This window comes from Cygnus olor, chromosome 16, assembly GCF_009769625.2.
Source record: "Cygnus olor isolate bCygOlo1 chromosome 16, bCygOlo1.pri.v2, whole genome shotgun sequence".
Lineage (NCBI taxonomy): Eukaryota > Metazoa > Chordata > Aves > Anseriformes > Anatidae > Cygnus > Cygnus olor.
In genome coordinates, this window is record NC_049184.1 from 5,711,093 (window position 1) to 5,735,883 (window position 24,791).

At 59.8% G+C, this 24,791-nt stretch overlaps 2 protein-coding genes across 3 annotated transcripts; both read left to right on the forward strand.

The window, feature by feature from the left end:
- Positions 1–1,855: 1,855 nt before the first annotated feature.
- LOC121079118 (caltrin-like protein 2) lies at positions 1,856–2,735 on the forward strand. Its single transcript, XM_040575990.1, has 3 exons — positions 1,856–1,997; positions 2,121–2,282; positions 2,437–2,735. Exons 1-3 carry the CDS (start codon positions 1,934–1,936, stop codon positions 2,439–2,441), a joined length of 231 nt encoding a protein of 76 aa, XP_040431924.1. The 5' UTR covers positions 1,856–1,933; the 3' UTR covers positions 2,442–2,735.
- A 9,480-nt stretch (positions 2,736–12,215) lies between these two features.
- On the forward strand, positions 12,216–23,248 carry KCNS1 (potassium voltage-gated channel modifier subfamily S member 1). 2 transcript variants are annotated; one of them, XM_040575406.1, is made up of 3 exons: positions 12,216–12,290; positions 16,523–17,514; positions 20,984–23,246. In XM_040575406.1, the coding sequence occupies exons 2-3, from the start codon at positions 16,549–16,551 to the stop codon at positions 21,437–21,439; spliced, it is 1,422 nt and encodes a 473-aa protein (XP_040431340.1). In that variant the 5' UTR covers positions 12,216–12,290; positions 16,523–16,548; the 3' UTR covers positions 21,440–23,246. The 2 variants fall into 2 exon arrangements, with proteins under 2 accessions (XP_040431340.1, XP_040431339.1); XM_040575405.1 differs by lacking the exon at positions 12,216–12,290 and adding an exon at positions 12,375–13,232 and having other exon boundaries at positions 20,984–23,248.
- The last annotated feature ends 1,543 nt before the right edge of the window (positions 23,249–24,791 follow it).

A 24,791-nucleotide genomic window follows, 5' to 3' on the forward strand; every position in this document is an offset into this window, starting at 1 on the left:
TAAGCCTCGGTTGGACTGCTGGCACGTTGGCAGTGTGTAAGGCAGGCTGCAGAAGGGCTCACGGCGAGACCTCGGGGCTCTGTGAGTGCTGGGGGTCCTGCCCCGGTGCTAAGGGATGGGAAGTGGCCAGCACAAGGAGGCTGTGGGGGCAGCGAGGGGCACAACGGGATGAGGGGAGCGTGGGAGGGAGAGCAGCAGGAGCTGGGCACCAGCCGGCTCTCACCCAGCTGGGATTTTTTGGGAGCGCATCCCAGGACAGAGCAAAACCCCATTAGGGCCCTGTCCTGCGGAGCACCCGTGGTGGCTTCTCACTAGGTGGCACCAGACACCAGCGCTAAGCAGGGTGCTCTGGGTTAGGGCACCCTGCCCCTGGGGACCCCGAGGCGAGCGGGGTGTCCTCTGCGGGGAGCTGGGGAAGGATGGATGGAGGGAGGGAGGGCCAGGGAAAAAGCACTGCATCTCCCCGAGCTGCTGTGTGGCAGGGACAAGGGCTGGTCCTCAGGGCACAAGCTGTCCCTGTGTCCCTTTGTGCACCCTGATAAAGAGGGAGCTTGGCCATACTCAAACCCTGAGCCGAGGCAGAAGGATGCCACTGGCCTTCCCCCTGCTGTCCCTGGGAAAAACAAACCAGGGAGCGGGGAAATGGAAGCACCAGCCTGCAGCACCCTGAGCGGTGCAGGGTGGTGGGACAAGGGGTGCCACACTGCGTCTGTCCCATGTTCACGCTGCCACGCTCTGGGTCCTTCCATAGGGGCTGCAATAGAAGCGGCTTTTAGACATTTCCCCTATGGACAAGGCACTATCAGCTTCCCCAGAGGGATTTTTTTTTTTCCACCCAGCTTTTCAGCTGCCGGATCCCCCTCTGCTCCTTGGTGTTTTCTCCTCACAGAGGTGCAGCTCCAAGCACCGCCTTGGCCAGACCCTGTCCGGCCCCACACTGTCCTCTCCCTCCCCCAGTAGCAGCTGAACTCCTAAAGATTGCTCCAAAATTGCTCCAGTGCTTCTATTTCCCATCGCTACTGTTCAACTATTGGTGCACAGCCCAGAAAGCCTGTTTGGGTTGGCTCAATCCTTCCCCAGTAGTTTAACAAATGACTTTACAAAGAGCTAAATGTAGCTACAGACTCATTAGGGCAGCTGGGCAATAATTAACAGCTATCCGTGAGTTAAAGGCCAGTTACCAGGGCACATGGAGACGCGATAAGGGACATCAGAGCGGGGAAGGGCATGGCGAGATGCCTGCAGAGCCCCGGGGCTCCGGGGGACAGGGCAATGGCAGGGACCACACTGGGCACAGAGGGGTGATGCTCCTGCTTTTCCGTGTCCTTGCCCTGCTGTGTGTGTGGCTGGGGGAGGGTGCCTTCCCCCCAGGACATCCCCTGCGCCTGCTTCCAGCACAGCTCTGGGCTCTGCCCGCAGCAAGGATCCCAAGGAAGGGCTTTGGGAAGCGTTGCACAAGGTGAGTGGGACGTTAGCCCGCTGGTGGGAAGTGGAGCAACTGCCCATTGCCCAAGAGCACCCGCAGAAAACAGCTTTGCCTGGGACAGGGGGTGAAAACTCCTTGTGCAGGGGGATCTTTGCCTCTCCCCAGCAAACCGCCAGAAGAGAGCAGGACAGGGTCCCCATGAAGGCTTCTCCTGGAGCACTGTGCCTGTGCAGGAGCAGGCAGACACCCCCAGGACCGGTTCCCCTCGTTTTGCCCCCCGGCCCCAGGTGCAGCCACACAGGGCAGTTGTGCAAGGCAGTACCAGCTTTTTGAGCAACGGCGCCATCCCATTCATGTCTTGTGCAAAAGGCTTCCGGAAAACACAGGGGAAAAAGGCACACGCATCGGCACCCCCCCAGCCTGCTTCCCACCCCCATCCTCCCCCCAGGAATTTAAGTGCCATCATCCCCCAGTGACCGCACACATCTCCCGGGGGAACGCGGTAGCATGAGGTCCGTGGCTGCCCTCCTCCTCGTGGGGATGCTCATCGCCTGGATGGAGCTGCCAGCAGGTAATAAACACCTTAGGAGGGAGGAAAGGTGTCCAAGGGGACGGGGTGGCACCCGGCCTGCGCATCAGGAGGGGACAAAGCCCTCTGGGGACCCTTATGCGCTGCAGCCCCCTCATCTTGCAGGCACCGCCTGGTCCTGCCCGCACGTCCACATCACCTGCGCCAGGCCCAACCCGCCGAACGCCTGTGACAGCAGCCGGCAGTGCCCCCGCCACCAGAAGTGCTGCCAGGGCCCCTGCGGGACGAGATGCCTCTCGCGCCCGCCCGACGTCCCCGCGTCCCACGGTACCGTCCCCTCAGAGCCACCTGCGGGGCACCAGGGGCCGCGGTGACCGTGGCTCTGGGCAGGGAGGTGGCCGTGGCTTTCAGGGCTGGGGGTGGCCCAGGTGCTCTGAGCGCCAGCCCCAGCCCCTCGCTCTGTCTCTCTCCCTTTCTCCAGCATGAGGTCCCGGCACAGACCGAGGGGCTTCTCCGCATCCCCATGCCACCTCTGGTGACAGCCATCCGCTCGCACCCCGGGAAGGACTGTCCTGCTGGGGATGGGGACAGCTCCTTGGCCATGCTCTGAGACCTCCCTGGCTGCAGGACTGGCTGCCACATGATGCTACCTGCAGTCTGCTCACCCTCTCCCTTCCCTTCCCCACTGCTGTTACAAATAAAGGAGCTTGTCCCAGGAGAGCTCGTGGTGTGCGTCTCCCCCTCCTGCCCCTCTTCAGGCCCACCCTGGTGCACGTTCCCACTGCTGCTTCCTCCCCGGGATTTGTGCCAGGGAAAGAGGAGGAAACCCTCTGGACTCAGCATGTGGTTAGGGGCAGCAAACCCGTCCCGAGGCACACAGACCCCGAGAGGAGGGTTGGAGGGGCTGCAGTGAGACCCGATGGGACACTTCAGGGACCTCCCAGCAGGCTGAAGGGAACCTGGTGGGCAGCGGGTCCCCGGGGTCACCCGAGCTGGGCAGGGCAGTGGGACAGGGAACGGGACCCTCTGCGGGTACCCAGCACCTGGGGAGGGGTTACACAGCCCCATAACCCAGGGGTGCTGAGCCCCTCACTGGACCCGAGCTGGCAGGGGAAATTCAGCTGAAGAGGAGTGCCTGGGAGAGCCTCCAGGCAGGGCACAAAAAGACAGCCCATGTTCTGTAATTTCTGCAGCAGATCGGGGCCAGGCATTCGGGGGATGCTGAGACAAGTCGGCAGTGTGCAGCCTGCTGGTGTCAGCTGCAGGGACAGAGTGGCACCCCACAAATGACAGGGACATGCCAACAGCTTGCACGGTGCGCGTGGGGGATTACAAACACCGGGGGCAGGCAGGAGGAGGGCCAGGGGCTGGGAGCAGCCAAACCCAGGTGGGAAATTGGACAGCACTTAGGACCAGCACAGTGTCCTCCCGGGGGGACGTCCCTTACCACCCTTATGCCAAAGTGGGGGAGCAGAGCCCCAGTGCTATCCCCAGGCTGTCCCCATGGCTGTGCGGGCGCGATGGCTCGCGTGGTCACACGTCCCATCAGTCACAGACATCGGCACCCCTCCTCCGGCAGCGCCAGCCATTATCAGCAATTAAGCAGGCATTTCCATACAGCTGGCTAATTTGATAATGCTGCAATTATCCCGGTTTGTTAGCAAGATTAAATTGCTAATTGGTTTGATTAAGCACCGAGCTCCAGGCACGGGGTGCCTCCAGCAGTGCTCGTGGCCCCAGCCAGCCCAGCCCCCTGTGCCCAGGGCAGAAGATCCTTCGTGGGGGCAGGGGACAGGAGACAGCTCAGGAGGGTTTGTTATCCTGTAGGCTGCTGTATGGGACCTGCAGTCCTCCACATGAATGCTGCAGAGGTCTGACCTGCCCTTGTCACCACTGCCACCCAGCTGGGCAGGAAGAGATGGCGAAGGCGGCCAGAGGAGGATGCCTGAGGGTCCCTCAGTCCAGGTTCTCTCAGTTCTGGGGTGCTGCAGGTTGGGAATCACTCAGATAATGCAGCAGCCTCAAATACCCACCTGGAGCTGTGGCACAAGCCTTCCTGGCCCCCCCCCGGAAGCCCCCCCACGGGGCTGAGGCTCACCTGCACTCCGCGGACAGCCAGCACCGCCCAGCAGGAGCAGGGCGACGCACCCAAATGCACACGGGGAAGGCATGACCCTGACTGCAGGAAGCTGCTGGCAGCGGGTTTTGCCTGGAAATCCTTCGGATCTGGGTCTCGGCGGAAGGAGGGAATTCCGCCGTGCATCATAGGTATTCATGCCAGGAGACAGCAGGGGAGCAGCGCGCCCTGTGCCAGCCAGGAGACGCTTCCCTGCTGGCTCTGCCTCCATCATCTGCTCCCCCGGGGCTAGAGCAGCATGGAGACAGAGCCCTTGGTCCTCTGCCTGAGGCCTGACCACAGCCTGGGGCTCGCAGCTGTGGGACCCTCTCCTGGGAGGAGGCCACAAGGGGTGAAGGCTTCACCCAAGGACCCAGCACACCCATCGTGTCCCCGTGAAGGGCGCAGAGCCTTTTGGCTCCTTTTGCATGCCGGAGACCTGCCTTACTCCACCTGCCCTCGGGATATGAGGTGGTGGGCCGGTCACTGTTGGGTGATACCAGGTGGGATCCCAAAGGGAGCACCCAACACTCGCTGCCATCCACAGGGATGGGACCGGGGGGGGGGGGGCTCCCCAGGGAGCCGCCAGCACAACGCCGGGAGCCTGGCTCCGCACAGGACGCCTTGGTCCACCCCAAAACGGAGACAAAGCAGAGGACGGAGAAGGAAGGTCTCACCCCCAGTATGCCCCTTGCACACTTGAACAACTTTTTAATATTTTCTTGCAGCCTTCTCCCTGCGTATTTCATGCTCTGGCTCAGTAGTGTGGGGGATCAGGGTCTGAATACAGAGCAGTTTGGCGCTCCGGAGCGATGCGAGACCTTTTCAGGAGATGATTCAGACCGGCCTAATAAGAATTACTACAGCTTTGAAAACCTTTGCAAAGGGAGGGTTATTTAACTAGCCCGGGCCAGGAGTGGGATGCTGTAGTCCCAGTAGGATGCAGCAATTGCATCAAACCCGTCAGAGGAAAACCCCTGGGCTGAGCAGATCCATGCTCTGCCCCTGGCCGGGTGCTGAGCTCAGCCCCCGCCTGCTCTGCGCGGAGGCAGCAGCGTTTCAGGAGGGAAAATGAGTCAACACCCTTCTGGTCCCCGCATACGAGGAATAAATACACCTCTGCAGAATAGCAGGCCATCCTCCCCGCTGAAGGTCAGCGTAGTTATGAATTCACCCTGTGCCTCGACACGTGGGGTGTTTTCTTTGTTTCTTTGAGCTCAGCTCCCCTGTGGCCAGTCCCTGCAGGCTGCAGTCGAGGTGTTCATGGCCAGACCAGAGCTCTCTTGCAGCTGGGGCACTCCAGCGTGGTGTGTCTGATGGCACGGAGATGCCTTCGTCCTGCTCCAGTCTGCTCCCCTGCCCACAACCCCCCTCACTGGCACCGGGGGTGCAAGGCAGTGGGAAGCCTCTGGGACCCTCCCTCGTCCTCTCCTCCCGTAAGTGCTGCCAGGAGCAGCTTCATCCTGGTGCAGAAGCAGCTCTGGGGTGGCCACACACGTGCCAAGGGGCAGCAGAGCTGTAAGGGCCCAGCTGAGCCGTTTGGCCCTGAGTCCCCACCGAATCCCCCTGGAAATCCTCACCAGGCTGCCGCCAGCTGGGGCTGCACGCGCAGGAAGCCATCAGATGAACCGGAGGCACTTGGGTCCCTGCGCCTCAGGCATCGGTCTGAGCATCGGCACGGACCCACCGAGGCTGGTAAGGGATGATCTTGGTGCAGAAGCAGGCATGCAGGCAGCATTTCTCTTTGGCCTTAACGCCAGGGACACAGGGACCTGCCAGCTTAGCCTGTTACTTGCGGCCAGAGCTGCTCAGCCAGGGGTATTAAAATATTTTGGGAGGTACATACTCTTCACCACATGCACAATGCCACTGTTTCAGGCTACAAACCCATGCTCAGGGAAAAAAAAAAAAAAAAAAAAAAAGGAGGAATAAAGCAGTAGCAGCCCCCTGTAGCTGGGGGAGACCCCTGCATGCCAGCAGCCCCTTGTCCCCACGCAGCGGGGATAGAAACCTCTTTCCCCTGCAGCCAGAGCTCAGCACGTGGAGGCTGGGCAGCGGCGAGGGCAGGAGCTCCCCCAGCCTCCTGCAGCCCCAGCCCTGGTGTGCCCCCAGCCTCCTGCAGCCCCATCGTGCCCCCAGCCTCCTGCAGCTCCCGAGCCAGACCCGCAGCCCCTCGGACAGGCACCCCCACCGTTCTGCAGCTAACAGCTTTGGAGCCCCTGAAGGCTCCCACATGGAACAGTGCACAGCCAGGAAATCGTGCCTGGCAGCCCACTGAGCACCAGGGGCCCCGCATCCCCTCCCGGGCGCACAGCTCACCAGGACCCCCCCAGCCATCCCCAAAGCCACCCCCGGCGGGCAGGGGGCTGTTCACGCAGTCGGGCAGCATGGACGGGCTCCAGCTGCAGAGGGGAAGCTGTTTCCAAGCTCCTTCGGTAGCATCCTGCAAGCAGGGCACCGGCAGCAGCACCAGCACGGGGGAATTCCTGCCTCTGCAGCCCTGCCTGTGCCAAGGCGCACGCAGATGCTCCTTCCCCGATGGTTATGTAGGTTAATAGCATGCGATGCGATTGCAAGGCACAGGCAACCGCAAAGCTATGTCAATATTTAGCGTTTACACATTTGGCTAATTAGGGAGCAACCTGTGATTGCCTCCGAAGGAGGCAGGGCTGTGTCGCCCATCTCCCTCCCCCCCTGTGTGTGCTCCTGGTTCAGATGGGGGAAACGTCGGCTCGTTATTTCTGGAGTTCTCTGGCCACAAACGGTCCATCCCGAAATGCTGTGCCTAGGCGCTGGATGTCAGAAATCATTATCCTAAATACAGCTCCATGCATGATTCATGAAGCTGGGCTTCACATTAATCAGGGAGATGGGCGAAAGCGGAGCAGCGTTGCAGACCGCTGTGCACAGGCAGGCGAACAGGAAGATGAGATTTGGACCTCTGGGGCTAAAATCAGAGGGATGGTGCAAATCAGAGAAACAGCCACGGTCCCAAAACAATCAGAGCCCGTATGAGCAGAGACCAAATGCAGGCAATGGGCTGATGCCCAAGTACCTTTCTGCTTCGGGAGCTGCTGCGACTCAATCACATTAATGAGCCCAGGGCAGCCGGCACCGTGGCTCTGAGCAGCCTCGGAGATGCTCGGCTGCTTTCTGCATTAACCCTGGTCTGGGCACTGCACTGGGCCAGCGTGTGGGACTCACACAATGATGTCCTGGCTCTGCACAGTATAACCACTAAAAATAGAAAAATGTGTTTTTTTTCTGAAATGTCACTGGGAGGTTCCTGGGCAAGCTGGGTTTCTGCACCGATGCCACACTGCGCTCCAGCAATCGGGATCTTCTTGGGACACAAATGCTCCTTCCACTGCTCCAGGGCTCTGGAAACCAGGGAGATGTGTCACCTCTGTACCTGGATCTGCCTAAAATACAAGCCCTGGGCCCCGACAGTCAAACAACCAGTGAGGGTTGTCCTCGGTGTGCCAATGGCGACGGAGGACGGTGTGGTGCAGCAGGACGCTGCGTGCATTTTGCAGGAGCGAGTGTCCGCATGAGGCTCAGCCCTTGAGCCCCGTCCCTGCATCCCAGACTGTTCTTTTGCCACTTGTGCAACCACTCCTGGTTAAAAATAAATAAATAAATAAATAAATAAAGCCACAAAAATGCAGTGACAAGCAGCCAGGCCAGCCGTGCAGAAGGGGGAGATCCATAGCTGGCATTGTAAAACCTAGGCTCTGAGATGAAAGCAGCAGTGACCCCTGTGTCATGGAGGAGGCAGACAGCACCACCGAGCCCCGCAGCCTGGCTGGGCTGGGAAAAGCGGGACCCCCACTGGCACGGCCCTGTGAGCCACCGCTCCGGGGTGGTAGAAGCCTCCGTGCCATGGGGAGCCCCTGTCACCAAGCCCACCCCATGGGAACCTCCCCTGGGGAGCCCCAAGGCAGCCCCCATGCAGGACACCAGCCTCACCGTCGGCGGACAGGTGCTGATCCCACCACTGGGGCACTTCCACTTCTGAAACACCAAGATCAGCGGCAATTTATCAAAATATATGGGTTTGGCTGGAATTTTCTGTTGTGCCATCCCAGCCTGGCAGTGGCCGATGGGTCCCAAAGCCGGGGGCAGCTCGCTGTCCCCAGGGCCGGTGTGCTGCCCTACGGCAGCCCGGCGTGCTGGCTGAGCAGGACAGACTGGCTCAGGGAAATGACATCTTGCTTTATGCTAACCCCTTATTTTTGCATGGAGAAGCTGGTTTGCAGCTTGTCTCCTTATATCAGGGCTAAACGCTGATGTGTAAGGCAGTGCTATTTCTGGAGGTCGCTGGGTTGCCAGGATTTTCTGTACAGGTGGAAGCTGGGGCCACTGCGTGTGATCCCAGTAAGGTGGCTGTGGCTGCACTCGTGAATTTATTGTGCCCGTGGCCATACTCCTGAATTTATTGTGCTTTGTTTGACTCTGGCACCAACACCACAGCAGGATCAGCCCTTGATGTTCACCTCCCTCTGCGCTGTGTTTTTGGGTATGTGTCCTGGCTGGATCAACCAGGGGCAGAGACAGCGCAGCGGAGGGATTCAGCACATTGGAGATGTGCTGTAAGACGTGGCTGGAGGTGATGTATATCCTCCGGGCATGCGGAAGATCTCCAGACAGTAAATCATTGCTACTTCCATCCCTCAGCACTGCAGCACCTCCCCGCTCCCCCTCCGGAGGTTCCCTGTCTATGTAAAAAATAGCCACCGCTGCGTTAGGGCTCTCCAAATTTTCTCATGCTTCTGATTATAGCTTTTAAGTTGATCCACAAGCCAAGGTCTCCGGTGAGTTCAGTGAATTTTCATCAATCTTGCCTGGCTTAGGAACCCAGTGGGCTTCATGAAACTCCAAGCCCAAAGCATTTTAGGCTGTCGGAGCCTGCCATGGTGCTCGCGCTGTGGGAGGACGGGTGGATGCTGGTGGCACATCCACGGGTTCTGGGGCAGGTTCGGGTCCGGAGGGGCTGGCTGAATAATTTCCCTGCACTGAGCGGGCTGAAATGCCCCTGCCACAGGCACCCTGTGGCTTTTTTTGGGGGGAAAAAGAGGGATGTGGAGTGGGACTCTGGAACAAAGGTGTGCTCGGGACTCCCCGTGCGGTGCTTGGGGATGCTCCAGGGAGAGGAAAAGATGCTGGGAGACAGGAGGTGGCAGGGCTAGGGGAAGGGGAAGGGAAAGGGGAAAGGGAAGGGCAAGGGCAAGGGCAAGGGCAAGGGCAAGGGCAAGGGCAAGGGCAAGGGCAAGCCCCTGGCCCAGCCCCTCTCACCCCAGGGAGACCAAGGCGGCAGCAGCGCAGAAAGCTCCAGGAACCAGGAGCATGAAGAGAAACCCAAACGCCTTTACCACCAACAGGCACAAAGAGCAGGCTTTTTCTTCTACCCTAATTTAGCTTTTCCCCTCTGGCAATGAAGATTTTTTAAATTCCCTCTGTGCTGGTGTCCCCAGCATCCATCAGGTGCCACTCGCAGCGATGTCCCTGCACTCGCAGCCACCCTCCTGCCTTCCCACAGTGCAGGTACCAGCGGCTCCGTCCCTCTCAGCACACATCCAGGGGCCTTACAAGGGCCCGAAGATTTCCCTTTTAATTAAAGGAGCTCTGCAGGCAAGCTCCACTCATTTATATTTCCCTTTATATTTTAATTTATTGCTACATCAGCTATTAACAACCCCTAAAAAAAAAAAAAAAAAAAAAAAAAAAAAAAAAGGAAGCAGAAAGCAGAAAGGCGCAGAGCTGACACAAGCCGGGCGCCTTTCGGGATGACTCACTGCAGCACCGAGATGGCTGCTGGCTTCGGATTCACCCTGCCTCTGCCTCCAGCCCGCGGGAGGGGAGGGAGCAAGGCGAGAGGCTTCGTCCCTCGTCGCCGCGTGGATGGAGGCTTCGCCGCGCGGTTATCGGCGACATCCCCCGCGGGCCTTGGTGGGAGGAGGGCTCCCTCCCAGAGGGGCAGCAGGGGGAAGACGTTGGGAGGAGGAGATGGCGAGGCGTTTCCAGCTGACCTGATTTTTCTGCCTGCTTCCCTCGCCACATCGCTGCGAGTTAGCTCAGGAGTGGCGGCGGTTCGCCTGGGGCCGCGGGCGCGCTGCTGGGTGCCCCGAGCGCACCCCCTGCACTGGGGGAGAGCCTTGGGGCCGGACCCCCTTTTTCTGCCCTGCCTTTCAAGTGCCAAAGCTGGCTAAGGAGAGAACCAGCCCTTTTTCAGTCCTTCATGCAGCAAGGGGAGAATTCACTCGGGTACCATTAATGCTGCAGCAAAGCCACCCCTGGAAGGATGCGGTGACACCAGCACGAGCCTGGGCGAGGCCAGAAGGTGACCTGGGCTCTGCAGGCACCCCCAGGGCTTTGCGGCTGCTGCTGGAAGCACAGAGGTGTGGGGACACGCAGGGACACCCTGCCCCGATCCCGGGGTGATCCCCTGCAGCCTGCTGTGCTGATGGGCAGGGGCATGGGGTGCAATCCTGCACCCAGGGAGCCCCGGCAGCTCTCTGCCTCACACCACTGGAGCTGGCAGGGCTGGACAGGGGAGCAGGCTTGGGTCTGCCCTGCAGCAGCACATAAATGGGGCAGGGGGGATTTACAAAGAGCTGACCGGTGCAGAGACCGGGTGTGAGTTGCGGCGGATGCCCTTGGAGAGCCCAGGGGTTCCCCCAAGGCAAGGCTCCGTCCCGGAAAACCAGCAGAGAATTGATTTCAGAAGGGAAGAGGAAATTCTCCCCTTGGCAGCACATCAGTGACAGGCAAAGCAAGCCCCAGGGGGCAGCACACCCTCCTCGCCCCCCCAGCCGGGCCGAGAGCCGTGCTGCCAGCAGCCAAAGCTGGCCGTGCTTATCTCACAGCCTCCAGGGCCGCACAGCCACCCCAGTCACCATAAAAATAAACGCTTTTGCCTCGTATCACAGAACAGAGGAATTTCCCTCCGTTGGTTTTCCTTTTTTTTTTTTTTTTCAATTTTTTTTTTTTCCCCCGAGGCCTCCCTCCAAGTCTTCCCTCCCCCCTCCCTCCGCTGCCTCCTTGCCATGTCAGCAGGCGCGGGGCACACGCTGACACACCACGCACATGGGGACACGGCGACGGCCCCGCGGCAGCGCAATGCCTGGCGCAGGGACGGGGCTGGCACGGCACGCAGCCACGAGAGGCGGGCACGCAGCGGGGGGAAGGATGCTCTCCGCCGACACGAGCTCCCAGCCGGCTGCCTGCATGCCTGGAGAAGGGTGAGGGCCTGCAGGCTCCGTGCCCGAGCCCCAAAGCGGATGGATTTGCCCTGGAGGGCGGCACGAAGCCTCGCACCGTGTAAACTGCCGGTCTGATTGAGCTGCTCGGTACCGGAGCAATGAGCCATCGCCGCACGGGCACGCGGCCATCACCCAGGGAAGGTCTCAGAGCCTCTCTTTGCCGTCCCTCTGCTCTGGCAGCCGACTTTTGGGGCGGTTGGAGCTCTCGCCAGGCCATGCGGGGATGGCGGCGGGTGGCGGCGTCCTGCTGAGCTGACCCCGACCATGCACCCAACCCACTGCCTTTGCCCACCTCCTGCACGGCGACAGCGGGGAGCTCGGCGAGCCGGGCAGGGCTGCCCAGGACCCCTCAGCACCCCCAGCCCCAGGAGGAAGATGGAGCAGGATGGCGTGATGGGCACCTGCGAGGGCCGAGGCACGTCGCCGGCACGCCCTGGGGCTGCACGCTGAGCTCGGGGCCCCGCCGTTCACCCCCAGCTCTCCTGCTTCGGGGCGCTTCGAGCAGGTAAGGCAATTTGGGGTGGGGGGGACACCGGTTCCCCTGCCCACCCCGCTCCCAGCCCCGTGCAGCCATCGCAGAGCTGCCTTTAACCTTCATGGGGGAAACCACAAAGCCAATCGTGAGATGGTTTTGCCAAAAATTGGGTGTGTGTCCCCCCCCCGGCTGGCAGCGACACCTCGCACCCATCCCCAGCTCTCCCAGGGGAGCTGCGGGGGGGATTCCCCAGCCCCCCCCATCCTTCCCCCCCTACCCCAGCACAAAGCCGCCGGGCGGAGCCGGAGGGCGGCACCCAGGGGAGGATGGAGGGGGGGTGACGGGGCGGGGACCCCCCCCCCCCAACCCTTCCCCTTCCTTCCCATCCCCTTCCCCTCCCCGCCCGGCCCCGCGGAGCTGCCGCCGGCCCCGCAGGGCTCCGCGGCTCCGCGCACGCTGCGGCGGGGGCGGCGCGGCTGCAGGTGAGCGGGGGGGAGCCGGAGCTGGGCAATTCGGGGGGCTGCATGTTGCGAGGGGGGGGGTAGGGGCAGGGACACCGACACACCGGGCTGAGCAGGGACCGGGGAGGAGAGGAGCCGGCAGCCCGGGATGCTGCGGGGAGCTTGGCGCACGGGGTACCCCTGCCGTGCACTCCGGAGGTGGGTGTAGGGGAGCCCCTCTGCCCCCGGGTCTTCTGCACCCCCCCCAGGAACCTCAGGGCAGGGTGTGGGGTTCCCCCTTTTCCTCCCCAAAGCTGTGCACCCAGTACCTGGGAGCAGAGGCACCGCGCACGGCAGCATCCGCAGCAGGCGCTGGGCTCCTGCTCACAGCCGACCCCGGAGCTTTTGGTAACCGCCCCCCTCCTGCACCCCAAAAAAGAGCCGGGAGTCCCCCAGCCGCCTGCACCCAGCCCAGGGCACTTCAGTGGCCTCCGAGCACACGGCAGCAGCTCACGCTCTGGCTGCAGAGAGCTGCCAGCAGCGGGAAACCCCTCCGTGCTCCCCCCACCCCGCCGCCTGAGGGTCCTGAGCATCTTCAGCTCGACGGGCACAGGGATGCTCAGCGGCGGGGACAGGGCACATGGGCATCCCAGGGAGAGTGTCACCTCCCCAGTCCTGCCCCAGCCGCCCCCAGCACACAGCCCATGGATGGGGACACCCCCCCGGGACGTCAGCCAGCCCTGCTGTCCGCCTGGATTCCCCCAGCCCTGCCCCGATCCCACGGGCATCCCAGCCGGGGCTTGCCCCAGCAGCCTGCCACCAGCACCCCGGCACACCTGGGAGGCGCAGGGCCACGAGCCCAGAGCGACAGGGTGCTTAGGGCTGGGCTGCAGGCAAGGGATGAAGGCTTTCCTCCTCTGCGTATTTCTAATGGCTCCTCCGAGACCAGCCCCACGACTCCCCGCCGGGAAGCCTCGCTGAGCTGTAAGTACAGGGCTTTTTATTTGGGCTGTTCATCTAAATCCATCGTACCTGCTTGGAAAACCCCTGTGTGCAATACTCCCTGCTCTCACCGCATCCTCACTCGAATATCTATTAGCATCTCCCTGCCCACTCCCTTGGGTCCTCTCCGCCAGTTGGAATAAATACACAGAACTTCCCTTTGAAAGGCTTTCAGAAAAAAAAAAAAAAATGCGTTGTCAAGGGAAACTCTTCCAGCATTTCTTACAGATATGCTTGATCTGTTTCAATATTTTTTTGCTGTCATAAATGCATATATCAGAGCTTTTTTTCCTCCACGAGATACATATTCATTTGAATGCCCAGTGCATGGTTCATGCTGGGTGTGCGGTAGTTTCCCTAGAAGAGCTCACAGAACATTACAAAATCGATCACAAAGAGCCTGGCTTGATCTGCTCTATTTTTCCAACCATTTATGGAGATTTTGGTGCGACTAAAAGGCAATTTTGCAAATTCACGTTACTCCAGACAGGCACATTTGTATTCTCTGCCCATTGTGATTTAAAAGAAAAGGAAAAAAAAAAAAAACAACACACCCAACCTTCCCAAAGCCAGCTTCTGTCTCCCAGCCGCTAACCCTGCCGATGGGACAGATCCTGCCAGGCAGGTCCTGGCTCAAGCCTCAGCAGTGCTCCAAAGCTGAGCTGAGCTCGCCATGAAGCGAGCAGGCAAAAGAGTTACAGAACTATTAATCGCTGCTCTGGATTCCCAGATGAAAGCCGTGTGTGGGCAGAAATAATCCGCTCCGTTCAGAAGCAAACGTCGGAAGGGAGAATCTCGGTCCGTGACCCCCCCTCGCCCCGCTCCCCGTGCAGCAGGGAGGAATTTCCCCGGGATCCAAAGCTCGCCCATCCTCAACACTCATTTTTCTCTTGCCATAAGGGCCCAAAGCTCGCCCATCCCTGAATTTTCCTCCTGCCATAGGGGCAAGGCATCACCCACAGCCGCACGGCGCAAGCTGCTCCTGCCGAGCCCGAGCATCGCATTGGGCTCACCCCACGCTGCCAGCCCCGTCTGCAACCCCCAGGCTTGCCCCATCCCGGCCCCAAAGCCACGTCCCCGCTGACCGGGGTGGCGTTTGGCCTGGCCTGGCCCCCCGGCTGCAGAACAAGGCACGAAGAGGCTCAGGGGGCACAGGACGGGCTGCAGCCCACAGGCCCACCCCCACGGCCCCTGCCTTTCCGCGCAGCCTGACTGCATGAGCATCCTTCTGGAAGGAACCTGGATTAGTCATCCCTACCCCACAGATGGGCTGTGTGATGTCTTCCCTGGAAAAGCTGATCAGTCACAGAAATCCCAGTTTGTCCCTGAACAGGAGCGCCTGCTCCCCTTTTCTCTCTTCCATGAAGCAGCTAAAAAATTGATCCTTTTATTTTTTTCACCCTCCCCCCACCCTTAAAAAGGAAAGCTGATGAGTCCATTAAGCTTGGAGGCTTTGCACAAAAGAGTTGCCTCCTCCAGACAAGGGGAAGCCCTTGCCTTGTGGTGCACAGCCTGCGTCTTTATCAGCCCCGGTGCCGAGATGCAGCCGAGGTAGCAGATGCCTCTGCCGGGCTATTTCACATCCAGCTGGCATTTGCTGCACCCACAGCCCCGCTCTGCCTAAAAACCCACCTCTGTGGGCTATTTCCAGCCCTGGCTCCAGCTCTGACCTCCAGGTTCAGATGCAAAATGCCCCCAGGTCCCTCTAACCTTTTCTATGTCACCATGCAGGCACCAGAAAACGCGCAGCCCCCTCTCCCTGCTTTGGTGCTTGCCCCATAAACCCCTCGAGGTGTCCGGTGAGCAGTGTGGGGTGAGGGAACCCACCTCGATGTCTTGGCCCTCGGGGGCTGCAGCCAGACCGGGCTATCCCACGGGGCTGGGGGCTCCCCAGCATCCCCACGGCACCTCTTGCCCCGGCTCCTGCTGCCCGTCCCCAGCCTCTGTCCTTGCATCACCTGAAAGTTTGAAAACTGCCATGGGTGACACCAGATGGGAAGGTGAGGGACTTTTCTAACAAGCAGTGGGCTGATAAAAGCTGTGGAGGGAAAGCTTTGAGACCAGAGCCAGAGTCAGAGGGTCACAAATTCCTCTGCAACCACTAAAAACTTCAGCGCTGCACAAGTCACATCAGCAATGAGAGCGACTGCAAGCAGGGCTCAGAAGCAAGGCACATCCAACACAGGGGTTTTCCCAAAGCAGCTGATGTGGGGGAAAAAAATGTAGTTTTGGGGTCTCGGAGAGCAGACCCAGTGCCCTCCTGAGGACACCAAGGCCCCGGCACCGCTCCCTGCGAGCTCCGCTGCACCCCTCCAGAAAGGGCGAGAGGCAAAGGAGGTAGGTGGAGAAGTCTGGTTCCAAGGTGACTTAGAGCACAAACCAAGTGCTCACCTTCTTATTTTAAACCTCTGGTCAAGGTGGGTAAATGCATTTTAGGGTGTGCGAATGCTGCTCTTTGTTAGATGTTGTAACTCTTGCTTGTTAGCAAATGCAATTGGTGCTGCGTGGCAAAGCCCAGTGCCCTGAAACTTGTAAAATCCTGAAACGTGGCAGAAAGCAAAACTTCCCTTCTTATTTCCCTGCTAATACACAGGCCTTTCAATCAGTCATCAATGATTCTGAATCATGTTTTTGTTATGTTCCAACACTATAAAAATAAATCTGAATATTTTACGTGATGGAGCACACGAGAGGAAACAAAGAAGGCAGAAGAATTGTTTTGACATTTCTTCCTCTGAAATTCTCCCCAAGACTGACACCTGTGAAAACGCTTTGATTTTGGCAAAACTACCACGGCTCCTGGGTAGATCATGCCATCCAAGGACTTTTTGGCCAGGTCCAATTAGCGATGTAGGTGGTCGGGCTACAAATCTCTTTGGCACAATTTGATGAGCGCAGGGCAGCACAAGATCTATTTTTTCCTTGGGGGATAAATCTTCTCTCTAGTGACTAATTACACATTTGAAGGAGGAAAGCCCCACGGGCGAGGTGCTGGAGATGCAGAAAATTGCCTTCGTTAGGTCACCGGCGATCTGCAAAGGGAGATATTTTAAGAGGTAAAAAAGGAAGGAAAGTCTCATCTGGAAAAATAGGTTTGGTTGTTGTTGTTGTTTTTTTTTCCTTCTTCCCCAGTAAAGAAAAAATGCCCAAAGCTGCTCCTTCCCCCCATCCCTCTGTCCCTCGCTGTCCCACACACAAGCATCCCCCTCGCCCCCCGGTGACCTCCTGTCCCCCCCCGAGCACCCTCGAGCCGTGCTGTGTCTCGCCCGCAGGTGGACCAGCCCCTGCTCTGCTGATCATGGTCAACAAGACCTTAACCTACTGGGGTCCCGGCTTCGAGGAGGACGTTATCAACATCAACGTCGGGGGGCTGAGGCGGCGGCTCAGCTCCAGCGCCCTCTCCAAGTTCCCTGACACCCGCCTGGGGCGCCTGCTCTCCTGCGACTCGGAGGAGTCCATCCTGCAGCTCTGCGATGACTACGACGTGAGCGCCAGGGAGTTCTACTTCGACCGAAACCCCGGCTTCTTCCTCTACGTGCTCCACTTCTACCAGACGGGGAAGCTGCATGTCATGGAGGAGCTCTGCGTCTTCTCCTTCTGCCAGGAGATCGAGTACTGGGGCATCAACGAGTTCTTCCTGGACTCCTGCTGCAGCTACCGCTACCATGAGCGCAAGCTGGAGGGCCGGCACCACAACTGGGACGAGGAGAGCGAGGTAAGCAGCGTGGACACGTCTCCGGACGAGATCTCCGACATCAACCACGAGCTGCTGCGCTACAGCACACTGCGCTGCGGCAACGCGCGCAAGCGCCTCTGGCTCACCATGGAGAACCCCGGCTACTCCATCCCCAGCAAACTCTTCAGCTTCGTGTCCATCAGCGTGGTGCTGGTCTCCATCGCCACCATGTGCATCCACAGCATGCCCGAGTACCAGGACGCGGACGAGGCCGGCAACGTGCTCAACGAAGCCGTCCTGCACAAACTGGAGTATTTCTGCATCTCCTGGTTCACCTTCGAGGTGTCCTCCCGCCTCCTGCTCTCCCCCAACCCCAAGAAGTTCTTCAAGCACCCCCTGAACCTGATCGACATCGTCTCGGTGCTGCCCTTCTACTTCACTCTCTTGGTGGACCTGACCATGGGCAGCGACTCGGAGCTGGGCAACCTGGGCAAGGTGGTGCAGGTCTTTCGGCTCATGAGGATATTCCGGGTGCTGAAGCTGGCTCGGCACTCCACAGGGCTGAGGTCCCTGGGGGCCACCTTGAAGGTAAATGGGCTCCCTATCTCCATACCTACCCTTATTATCAGCTCTGGGCTGGCCGGGGGATGCGGAGGCGCCCGTTCCCAATGGGTTTCCAGCTCTGGGTGGTGTGTGAGAGCTTGTTTGGGGTGGTGGGCTGGGCTGTTGAGGTGTGCTGAAGCAAGGCAGTGTGAGGAGTGCTACACGCGTCCTCCTTGTGCGCACACCCGGAGCAAACAGGAATTCACCCCGTTGCTGGGAGACTTGGTGACTCCTGGGTTCAGCCCCACCGTGGTGGGCCAGCGCCATACCTGGTGTCAGAGCAGAATGAGCCATGCAGGGGTGGGTGGTGACATCCCACCAGTACACCTCGCTGGGTTAGCCACGGGGTCTGGAACCACTGGGAGCCACCCCATGGCACCACAGAGCATGCAGGGCTGAGGGAAGCTGGCTTCAGGACTAGGCCCTCAGGAGGACAAGCTGGGTGAGGGGATGCTGAGAGTGCCCCAGGTCCCTGGCACACTGGGAGGCAGCACCCGCGCACGTTTGGGGAGAGGTCCCCAGGCTCCACGTCACGCCCCAAGGCTGCATCTCACCAGAGCCGCCCCCCAGTACCCAGGGAGGGACTGGGGAGAGCAGCTGTGACAAGCTTCAAGGCACGAAGCTGTTGTGAGACCCTCACCAGCCCGGTCCCATGTCCCCGACCTCCATCGCTGCAGCTCAGCCACCCCACATCAGTCTCTGCTGTCCCCACAGTCCCTCCGGCCTCCTCATGCCGAGGGTGACATGTGGCTGAGCCGGTGTGTTGGGGAGGGTGAAGCCGTCCCCTCACCTCAAAATCCAGGTGATGCAGAGGCCAGCTAGCCCAGCCTTTGATTTTCTCTGCTTCTTGGTGACCACCTCAAGAGAAACCCCCAGGCCAGTCCCCAGGCCCACCAAGTGTGGCAGCAGATGCTCGAGCTGCACACAGGGAGGACACCACTAGCACAGACATCTTTGCTCCTCCTGGGGCTGCCTCTGGCCCTGCTTCCAAAAACCCACATTGGTTCTCAGGCTGGGGACCCCGCGGTGCTGGCACGGGATGTCCTGGCATCAGCAGGGCTCGATGGCCAGGGCTGGCCCCGCTCCATAGGGCTGGGTAGAAAAAAATCAACGCTTGAGCATGGCTGGGGAGGAGGACGGGGTCCAGGGAGCATTATTTGAAATGAAGGCACCTGCAGTCCTACCCACAGCATGCTTGTTCCTGAAAACCCACCTTGGAAGAGCAATGAGCAAGCGGCACGCACACGTAAAGCAACTCACAGAATTTAAATCAAACCTTTCAGGTGGGAAGGGCTCCCCCAGCCCTTCCCGTGCTCCACACGAGTGTGAGCGACACGCTGCGGCAGGGCAGGGGCTGCCGGGCTCCCTGCACATCGTCGGGCAGCAGAGGGGGGACATGACCGAGCGCCGCTGCTCGGGGACCCCGCGCCAGCTGCAGGGGGTGAGCGACACAAGGCTGCCTCAGCAGCTTGGCGCTGTGATTTACCGGGCACATAAATTACAACGCCTTGTTCATCATAATTTACTTCCTCCTGCAAGAGCATAAAGCAGCAGCAGCAGCAGCAGAGGAGCAAAGCCTGTTAACGGCCAGGAAGCGGGGCGATGGCTCTGGCACGGCGAGTAGTTGCTGCCCTGCCACAGAAGTGCTAGCAGAGGGATTTCTGCCCTTGTGCGGCGTAAACTCAGCGGTCTGCAGATGATCCAGGGGGCATTTAATTTGGTGGGAGCCTTCCCACGCATCCCTGCTCTTCCTCGCTGCCACGTACCGACATCTGTGACAGTGGGTGCGCTTCCCGGGTGGGGGCTTGGTGCTGGCCTCCCCCCAGCAACTGATAAGCTCCATCACATGGAGCTGATAAGCTCCAGCCAGGAGCAAGTCTTCCGTGGCCAGCTGATCCGTCTGTGAAGCTTGGAGCTCTTTGTCCTTCCCCAGGATCTCCTGGAGTTTCTCTGGGACATTTGCAGCCACGGGTGACGGCGGAGGAGGAGGTTGTTATTTCCCTTGGTGTTACTGGCATTAGCTGAGCAGCTTCTGCCAGCAGTATAAGCAAAGTCTTCGTGCTCCCTGCCATGAATCCACCTCCTTCATGTCTTGCCTTGACCACAGAAGCTCTTTTCCCATGTCTTTTGCTGTTTGCTTTGCTCAAATGTTTCGTTTAGTCATTATGTGGTCTCCAATAAAGCATTCTTTGGCTGTTGGGAGACTGAAAAAATAGTACAATCAGAGCTCTGATTTCCTTTGCCCAAAAGATGAGGAGCAAGTCGGCCGATCAGTGGGCAAAAACATCCAAGAAATTTGCTTGTGGTGACCAGGCAGGGACAGAACTGCTGCATGGGCTCAGCCCTGCGAGCTGCCGTTTGCTCTTACCCTGTCTTACACCTCTGCTGTCCGTCTGTCTGTCCCACGGCCACCACACCCTGTCCCCAACCTGGCAGCCTGGGTGACCCCAGTGAGCCAGGGGCGCAGTGCCCGTGGGGATGGGTGCTGGGGCCAGCCCAGGCTGCTGCTGGATGGATCCCAGGCTGATCAGATGAGCGGGGCTGCGCCGATTCATACCGGTGCTGAGGCAGAGCAGTCGGTTTTGCTTCGAGTCTCCCATGGAGCAGCAGCAAAAGGGAGATGGAATTATCTCCAAAAGAGCAGTTCCTACTTAAAAAAAAAAAAAAAAAAAAACCTCCCCCAGCACAACAGCCAGCGGCTGTGTGTTCCTGTAGCAGCTCTGGTATCCTGTAGCCCGGTCGGACACGGGTTAAAGTCACCGAGAACCCCAGCGTTGAAATGTCCCCAGCGGTGAGGCTTCAGGGGACAGAATCGGTCAGGGGGCTGCTTCCGAGCAAAAGCCTGCTGAGCTCTGCAGATGGTGAGGGGTGCAGGAGGGGCAGGCGGTGGGGCCACCCGGGGCTGGGACAGGAGCTGGAGGCAGAGCTGAGGCTGCAGCAGAGGCGCCCATCCTCCCCATGCTCGCACATCACCGGCGTCTCAGGAAAATACAAATCACCTTGCTTAGAGCCTGCCGGTCCGGTGCTTCCTGGGGACCTGCCAAGATAAAAGGAAAATGTGTCTGGATGCTGCTAGCCCAGATCAGGCTGGAGCGAGTGATGGAGCCAGGGCACAGCGTCTGCAGCAGGAACCCTCAGTGGGAAGTGCAGGGCCCTGCTCCTCTCCTGGCTGCCCCATGGGGGTGCCAGGGGCTGGCTTCCCAGCCACCCCACTCACCCCAGGCATGGATCACCCACACACCCCAACCCTAAGCCTGCCTGGGTGAGCTCCCACTCCCCACCCTGTGTTCCCCACACTGTGTTTGACTTCCATGTGCTGCCACTGCGCCGTGATGCCCACGAGATGCCTGTGGAGCTGTGCAGGGGGCTGCACAGGGGCTTTGTTTGTGCTGTGGCACCCCAGCACCCTGGCCACGATGGTCCTCGCTCATCGCCACCCCGCTTTGCCTTCCAGCACAGCTACCGGGAGGTGGGCATCCTGCTGCTCTACCTGGCCGTGGGGGTCTCCGTCTTCTCTGGCGTGGCCTACACCGCGGAGAAGGAGGAGGATGTCGGCTTCGACACCATCCCGGCGTGCTGGTGGTGGGGCACAGTCAGCATGACCACGGTGGGCTACGGCGACGTGGTGCCCGTCACTGTGGCGGGCAAGCTGGCTGCCTCGGGCTGCATCCTGGGGGGCATCCTGGTGGTGGCACTGCCCATCACCATCATCTTCAACAAGTTCTCCCACTTCTACCGCAAGCAGAAGGCGCTGGAGGCCGCCGTGAGGAACAGCGAGAAGAAAGACCCCGAGGACACGGAGAGCTGCTCCAGCCACGACCGGGACTCGGAGGCTCTGAGCGAAACCTCCCTGGGCAGAGGCAGCCCCGACCGCCGTGGTCTGACCCCCGGCGGCCTGCCTGCCCCCTGAGCCCCCCGGGACGTGGCGGAGGGGCCGGGCTTCCCCGTCTCCCAGCCCCACACAGGGGACAGGAGGGGCTGGGGACGGTGCCCACCGGCTGCTGCCAGCCCCAGGGCGGTGGGAGGCAGCAGCTGGGGCAGTTTGGATGCGTCTCAGCTGGACATACCCCAGCCAGGGGACAGGAAGGGAGAGGGGAGAAAAGAAATGTGGGTGACCCCAAACAGGCGCTGCCCTGGGTGCGTGAAGGGTGGTTTTCCTCTGCCCTAAAGTTGTGCATCATCTAGGGCATGGTGAAAAAGCTTGGGGTGAGATGTACCCCACGCAGGTCGGTGCCAGCGCTGGTCCCAGCCTCTCCCTGCCTGTGTGTCCTCGGCTGGGAAAGGCCTCAGACAGCCCAGCAGGCTGCGGGAAGGGGACGGAGCAAAGTGAGCCTCGGAGGAGCTGCGGTGCCCGGCTTGGGTGAGCCTCACTGCCCCCAGCCCCTGCGGCAGGACCGGCTGCAGGAGGTGGGCTTTCACCGCTCCTTCCTTGCTCCATCCCTACCCGTGGGGCTCCTGCACCATGGAGCGTCCGTTCCAGAGATGTTACTGCTGCTGCTGCTGCTGCTGCTGCTGCTGCTGGCACCCGGCCCACGCAGCAGAGAAGAGGCAGAGTGCCTGCAAAGGGCTGCCGGGGAGCAGACACAAGGGATGCTCCTGGGCACCGAGAAGCTGCCTTGGCCACTGCCGTGTGCCCCTGGTTTCCAGTGCTGGAGGAGCTGCCGCCCTGGGGTGATGAATGAAGCTTGAGAGATCTGACACGTGCCCTGCTCCCCAGCCTCACCCCGCTGCCTCGTCCCCCTGCCCTGGTGCCAGGCAGGGGCAGCAGCGGTGCCAGGAGCCGGGGGGCATCGCCCCCATGCCCACAGGGAGCTGAGCCCCCCGGGGCTCCCCTTTGCAGAGGAGGCAGCCCCGGCAGGACAGAGGAGACCTCGTGCTGCTCCTTGTCACCTCCCTGCCTGAGCCCCTCCCAGGGGCACGCAGGGCACCCCCGTCCCATCCACACCCTGATTCAGCTGCACACGTTCAGGGCTGCTCCTGGCACAGCACTAATTCCCTACAGAGCTTTTCCTTGACCCCCCAGTTCTCTGTCTGGAAATCGTGCGGCAGTTCTGTGCACACAGGAATGTGCCCAGCAAGCCCCAAACTACTCCGATGGCTACAGGACGGCCCCAGCCACCCGCATCGCAGTGCTTGTCACCGGCCGTCCTGGCTGGCGTTCAGGGCACCGCGTGGGGGACACCGCGGTTGGTGACAGCTCTGCCACAGCGACCTGCTGACCACGGGGATAAAAGACAAAACCGTGTGGGTCCAGCCGCCCTGAACTCAGGTGGGACCAGGGCATCCCCGGGGAGCAGCAGGGGGTGCAGGTGCCCACGCTCCTGGCGCCATCGAGTCTTCCAGTACGGCCGTGCCGTGGTCTGTCCCGCACTCACCGCCCGCCCCGGACCAGCTCCTGCTGCACCGTTACTTGAACAAAGGAAGGAGTTTCCCTTTCTCTCCATAAATACCCCAGTAGCAAAATGTACGAAAAAAAAATGTGAAGACTAAATTACATGTATTAACTAAGAAGCATTATGCAAATAATTAAAAGAGCATGTAAATTAATTTTCTATCTATGCATGGGATGCATACGGTATATTTTATTAAAGATCTGAGTGACCCACCTCGGCGGCTGGCTCTGTTTCGTGCCCCGTTAATCCATGGGTTTGGGGCAGGGGCAGACAGAAAGTGGGAACAACCCCCAGGAGCTGCCAGGCCGTTTGCAGAGCGATTCCTGCAGCAGGCCGTGGTGCCCCTCTGCCATCTCCCATCACGGCTGCCGAAGCAGCAACCCGGGGGCTGGGGCAAGCAGCTTTGCGCTGCGGGGCTCCCGGAGGAGCAGCACGGACGGGCGGCAGCACGGGCAGCAGGGTGGCTGGCAGAGAGGAAGGGATGGCAATTAACGTTTGAAATGATGATTGCCCAAGCAAACAGCTTGCCCCATCCACAGCTCCTTGATCCCCCAGCACGCTGCTGGCTCTTTGGGAGCCAGCTCTCCCTGTGTTGCAGGGGGTGAAGTCTGGGCTCTGGTGCTGCTTGGGCTTCATCCTCTTCCCTGGAGGCAGCATAAAAGGCCGAGGTGGCCGCTGGTGCCACTCGTGGCCTCCGAAACAAGGGAGGGGACGGCTCAGTGCTGCTCCCAGCACAGCACCTGCGTACCGCAGTGAGGTGAGAGGGGAGGATTAAACCCGGAGTTTAATCTTTATTCCTTCGAGAGTTTTTTCATTTGAAATAATTAAAAAAAAAAAAAAAAGCCATTCTGCAAATCTTTCCGAGGCAAACGCTTCCCTAACCCAGGGGTTAGAAGCAAGCCGTGCCTCCCGAGGGACCCTCTGCAGCTGCTGCGTACGACGGCTGCCCCGAGGGGCTGCTTTGGGGAAAAACCACAAAGGACTTTTCTTTTTTTAGCCTCCTGCTTGCTGCGAAGACGTTCAGATTTGTATGGCGATGAGCAACCGGGAAAGTCCTCCCACTGCTCTGCAGATAGAGCTGGCGGTGCCGGAGCTCTGCAGCACCGGGAGCAGCCGTTGCAGGAAGGTGCCCAGCGTCAGCAGGGGCGACCGCCGCCGCGTGCGCGCTATCGAGGCACTGCTGCACGGGGTGGGCTGCCAGGACAGGTCTGGTTTACTGTTCCCAAGGCTAGTAGGAAATTGGTGCTCTCTTGTTAATCCCTAATCAGTTTCCCTGAGTGACTGTTTTCCTTTGGTACAGCGGGTAAATCAATTAAACACTTTATCAGGTTATGTCTGCAAAAGCAGCTCTCCACACTCAAAAAATGACGGATGAAGGAGAGACTACTTTACCTCCAGGGAACGGCGATTAAGGAGTGACCTTATTAAGCTATTTCACGCAGCTGAGAACTGGACAACTCTGCTCAGAGACAAAGTAAACTTCAGTACTTTCAAAACCTTTTCTTCGCTCGCCAGCGTTCAGACACCCTGAGGGTGCTCTGTGCACCCGACTGGTTGTGGGAAATCCAGGAGCTTTGGAAGGAGGTGATCCGTAGGAAGCAAACTCCTCGCTGGCAGCGCTCCTGGGACCTGTCCCGCCTGGCTCTGCAGCCCTGATCCCAGGGGGGTGAGTGTGGGGAGTCAGAAATCAGAGCAGGCTGCTTGAAGTGCAGATCACATCGGTGCCGCTTGTAATTCCTCCTTTTGCTGAACTGGGAGTGGCGACCAATAAAGAGCAATTGTGCTTTAGTTCTTTTTTTTTCTTTTAATTGTGGCACAACACTTTCTCCTGGTATTAGGAAAGCCCCGAGGTCTGCAAATACTCAAGGT

Bases quoted from the DNA above. Each gene is read 5' to 3' on its own strand.
- KCNS1 (XM_040575405.1), top strand. From the start codon at position 12,953: ATGGATGGGGACACCCCCCCGGGACGTCAGCCAGCCCTGCTGTCCGCC. The intron at 13,233-16,522 runs GTAAGTACAGGG...TCTCGCCCGCAG, and splicing joins CCGGGAAGCCTCGCTGAGCT to GTGGACCAGCCCCTGCTCTG. The intron at 17,515-20,983 runs GTAAATGGGCTC...TTTGCCTTCCAG, and splicing joins CCCTGGGGGCCACCTTGAAG to CACAGCTACCGGGAGGTGGG.
- LOC121079118 (XM_040575990.1), top strand. From the start codon at position 1,934: ATGAGGTCCGTGGCTGCCCTCCTCCTCGTGGGGATGCTCATCGCCTGG. The intron at 1,998-2,120 runs GTAATAAACACC...CTCATCTTGCAG, and splicing joins CTGGATGGAGCTGCCAGCAG to GCACCGCCTGGTCCTGCCCG.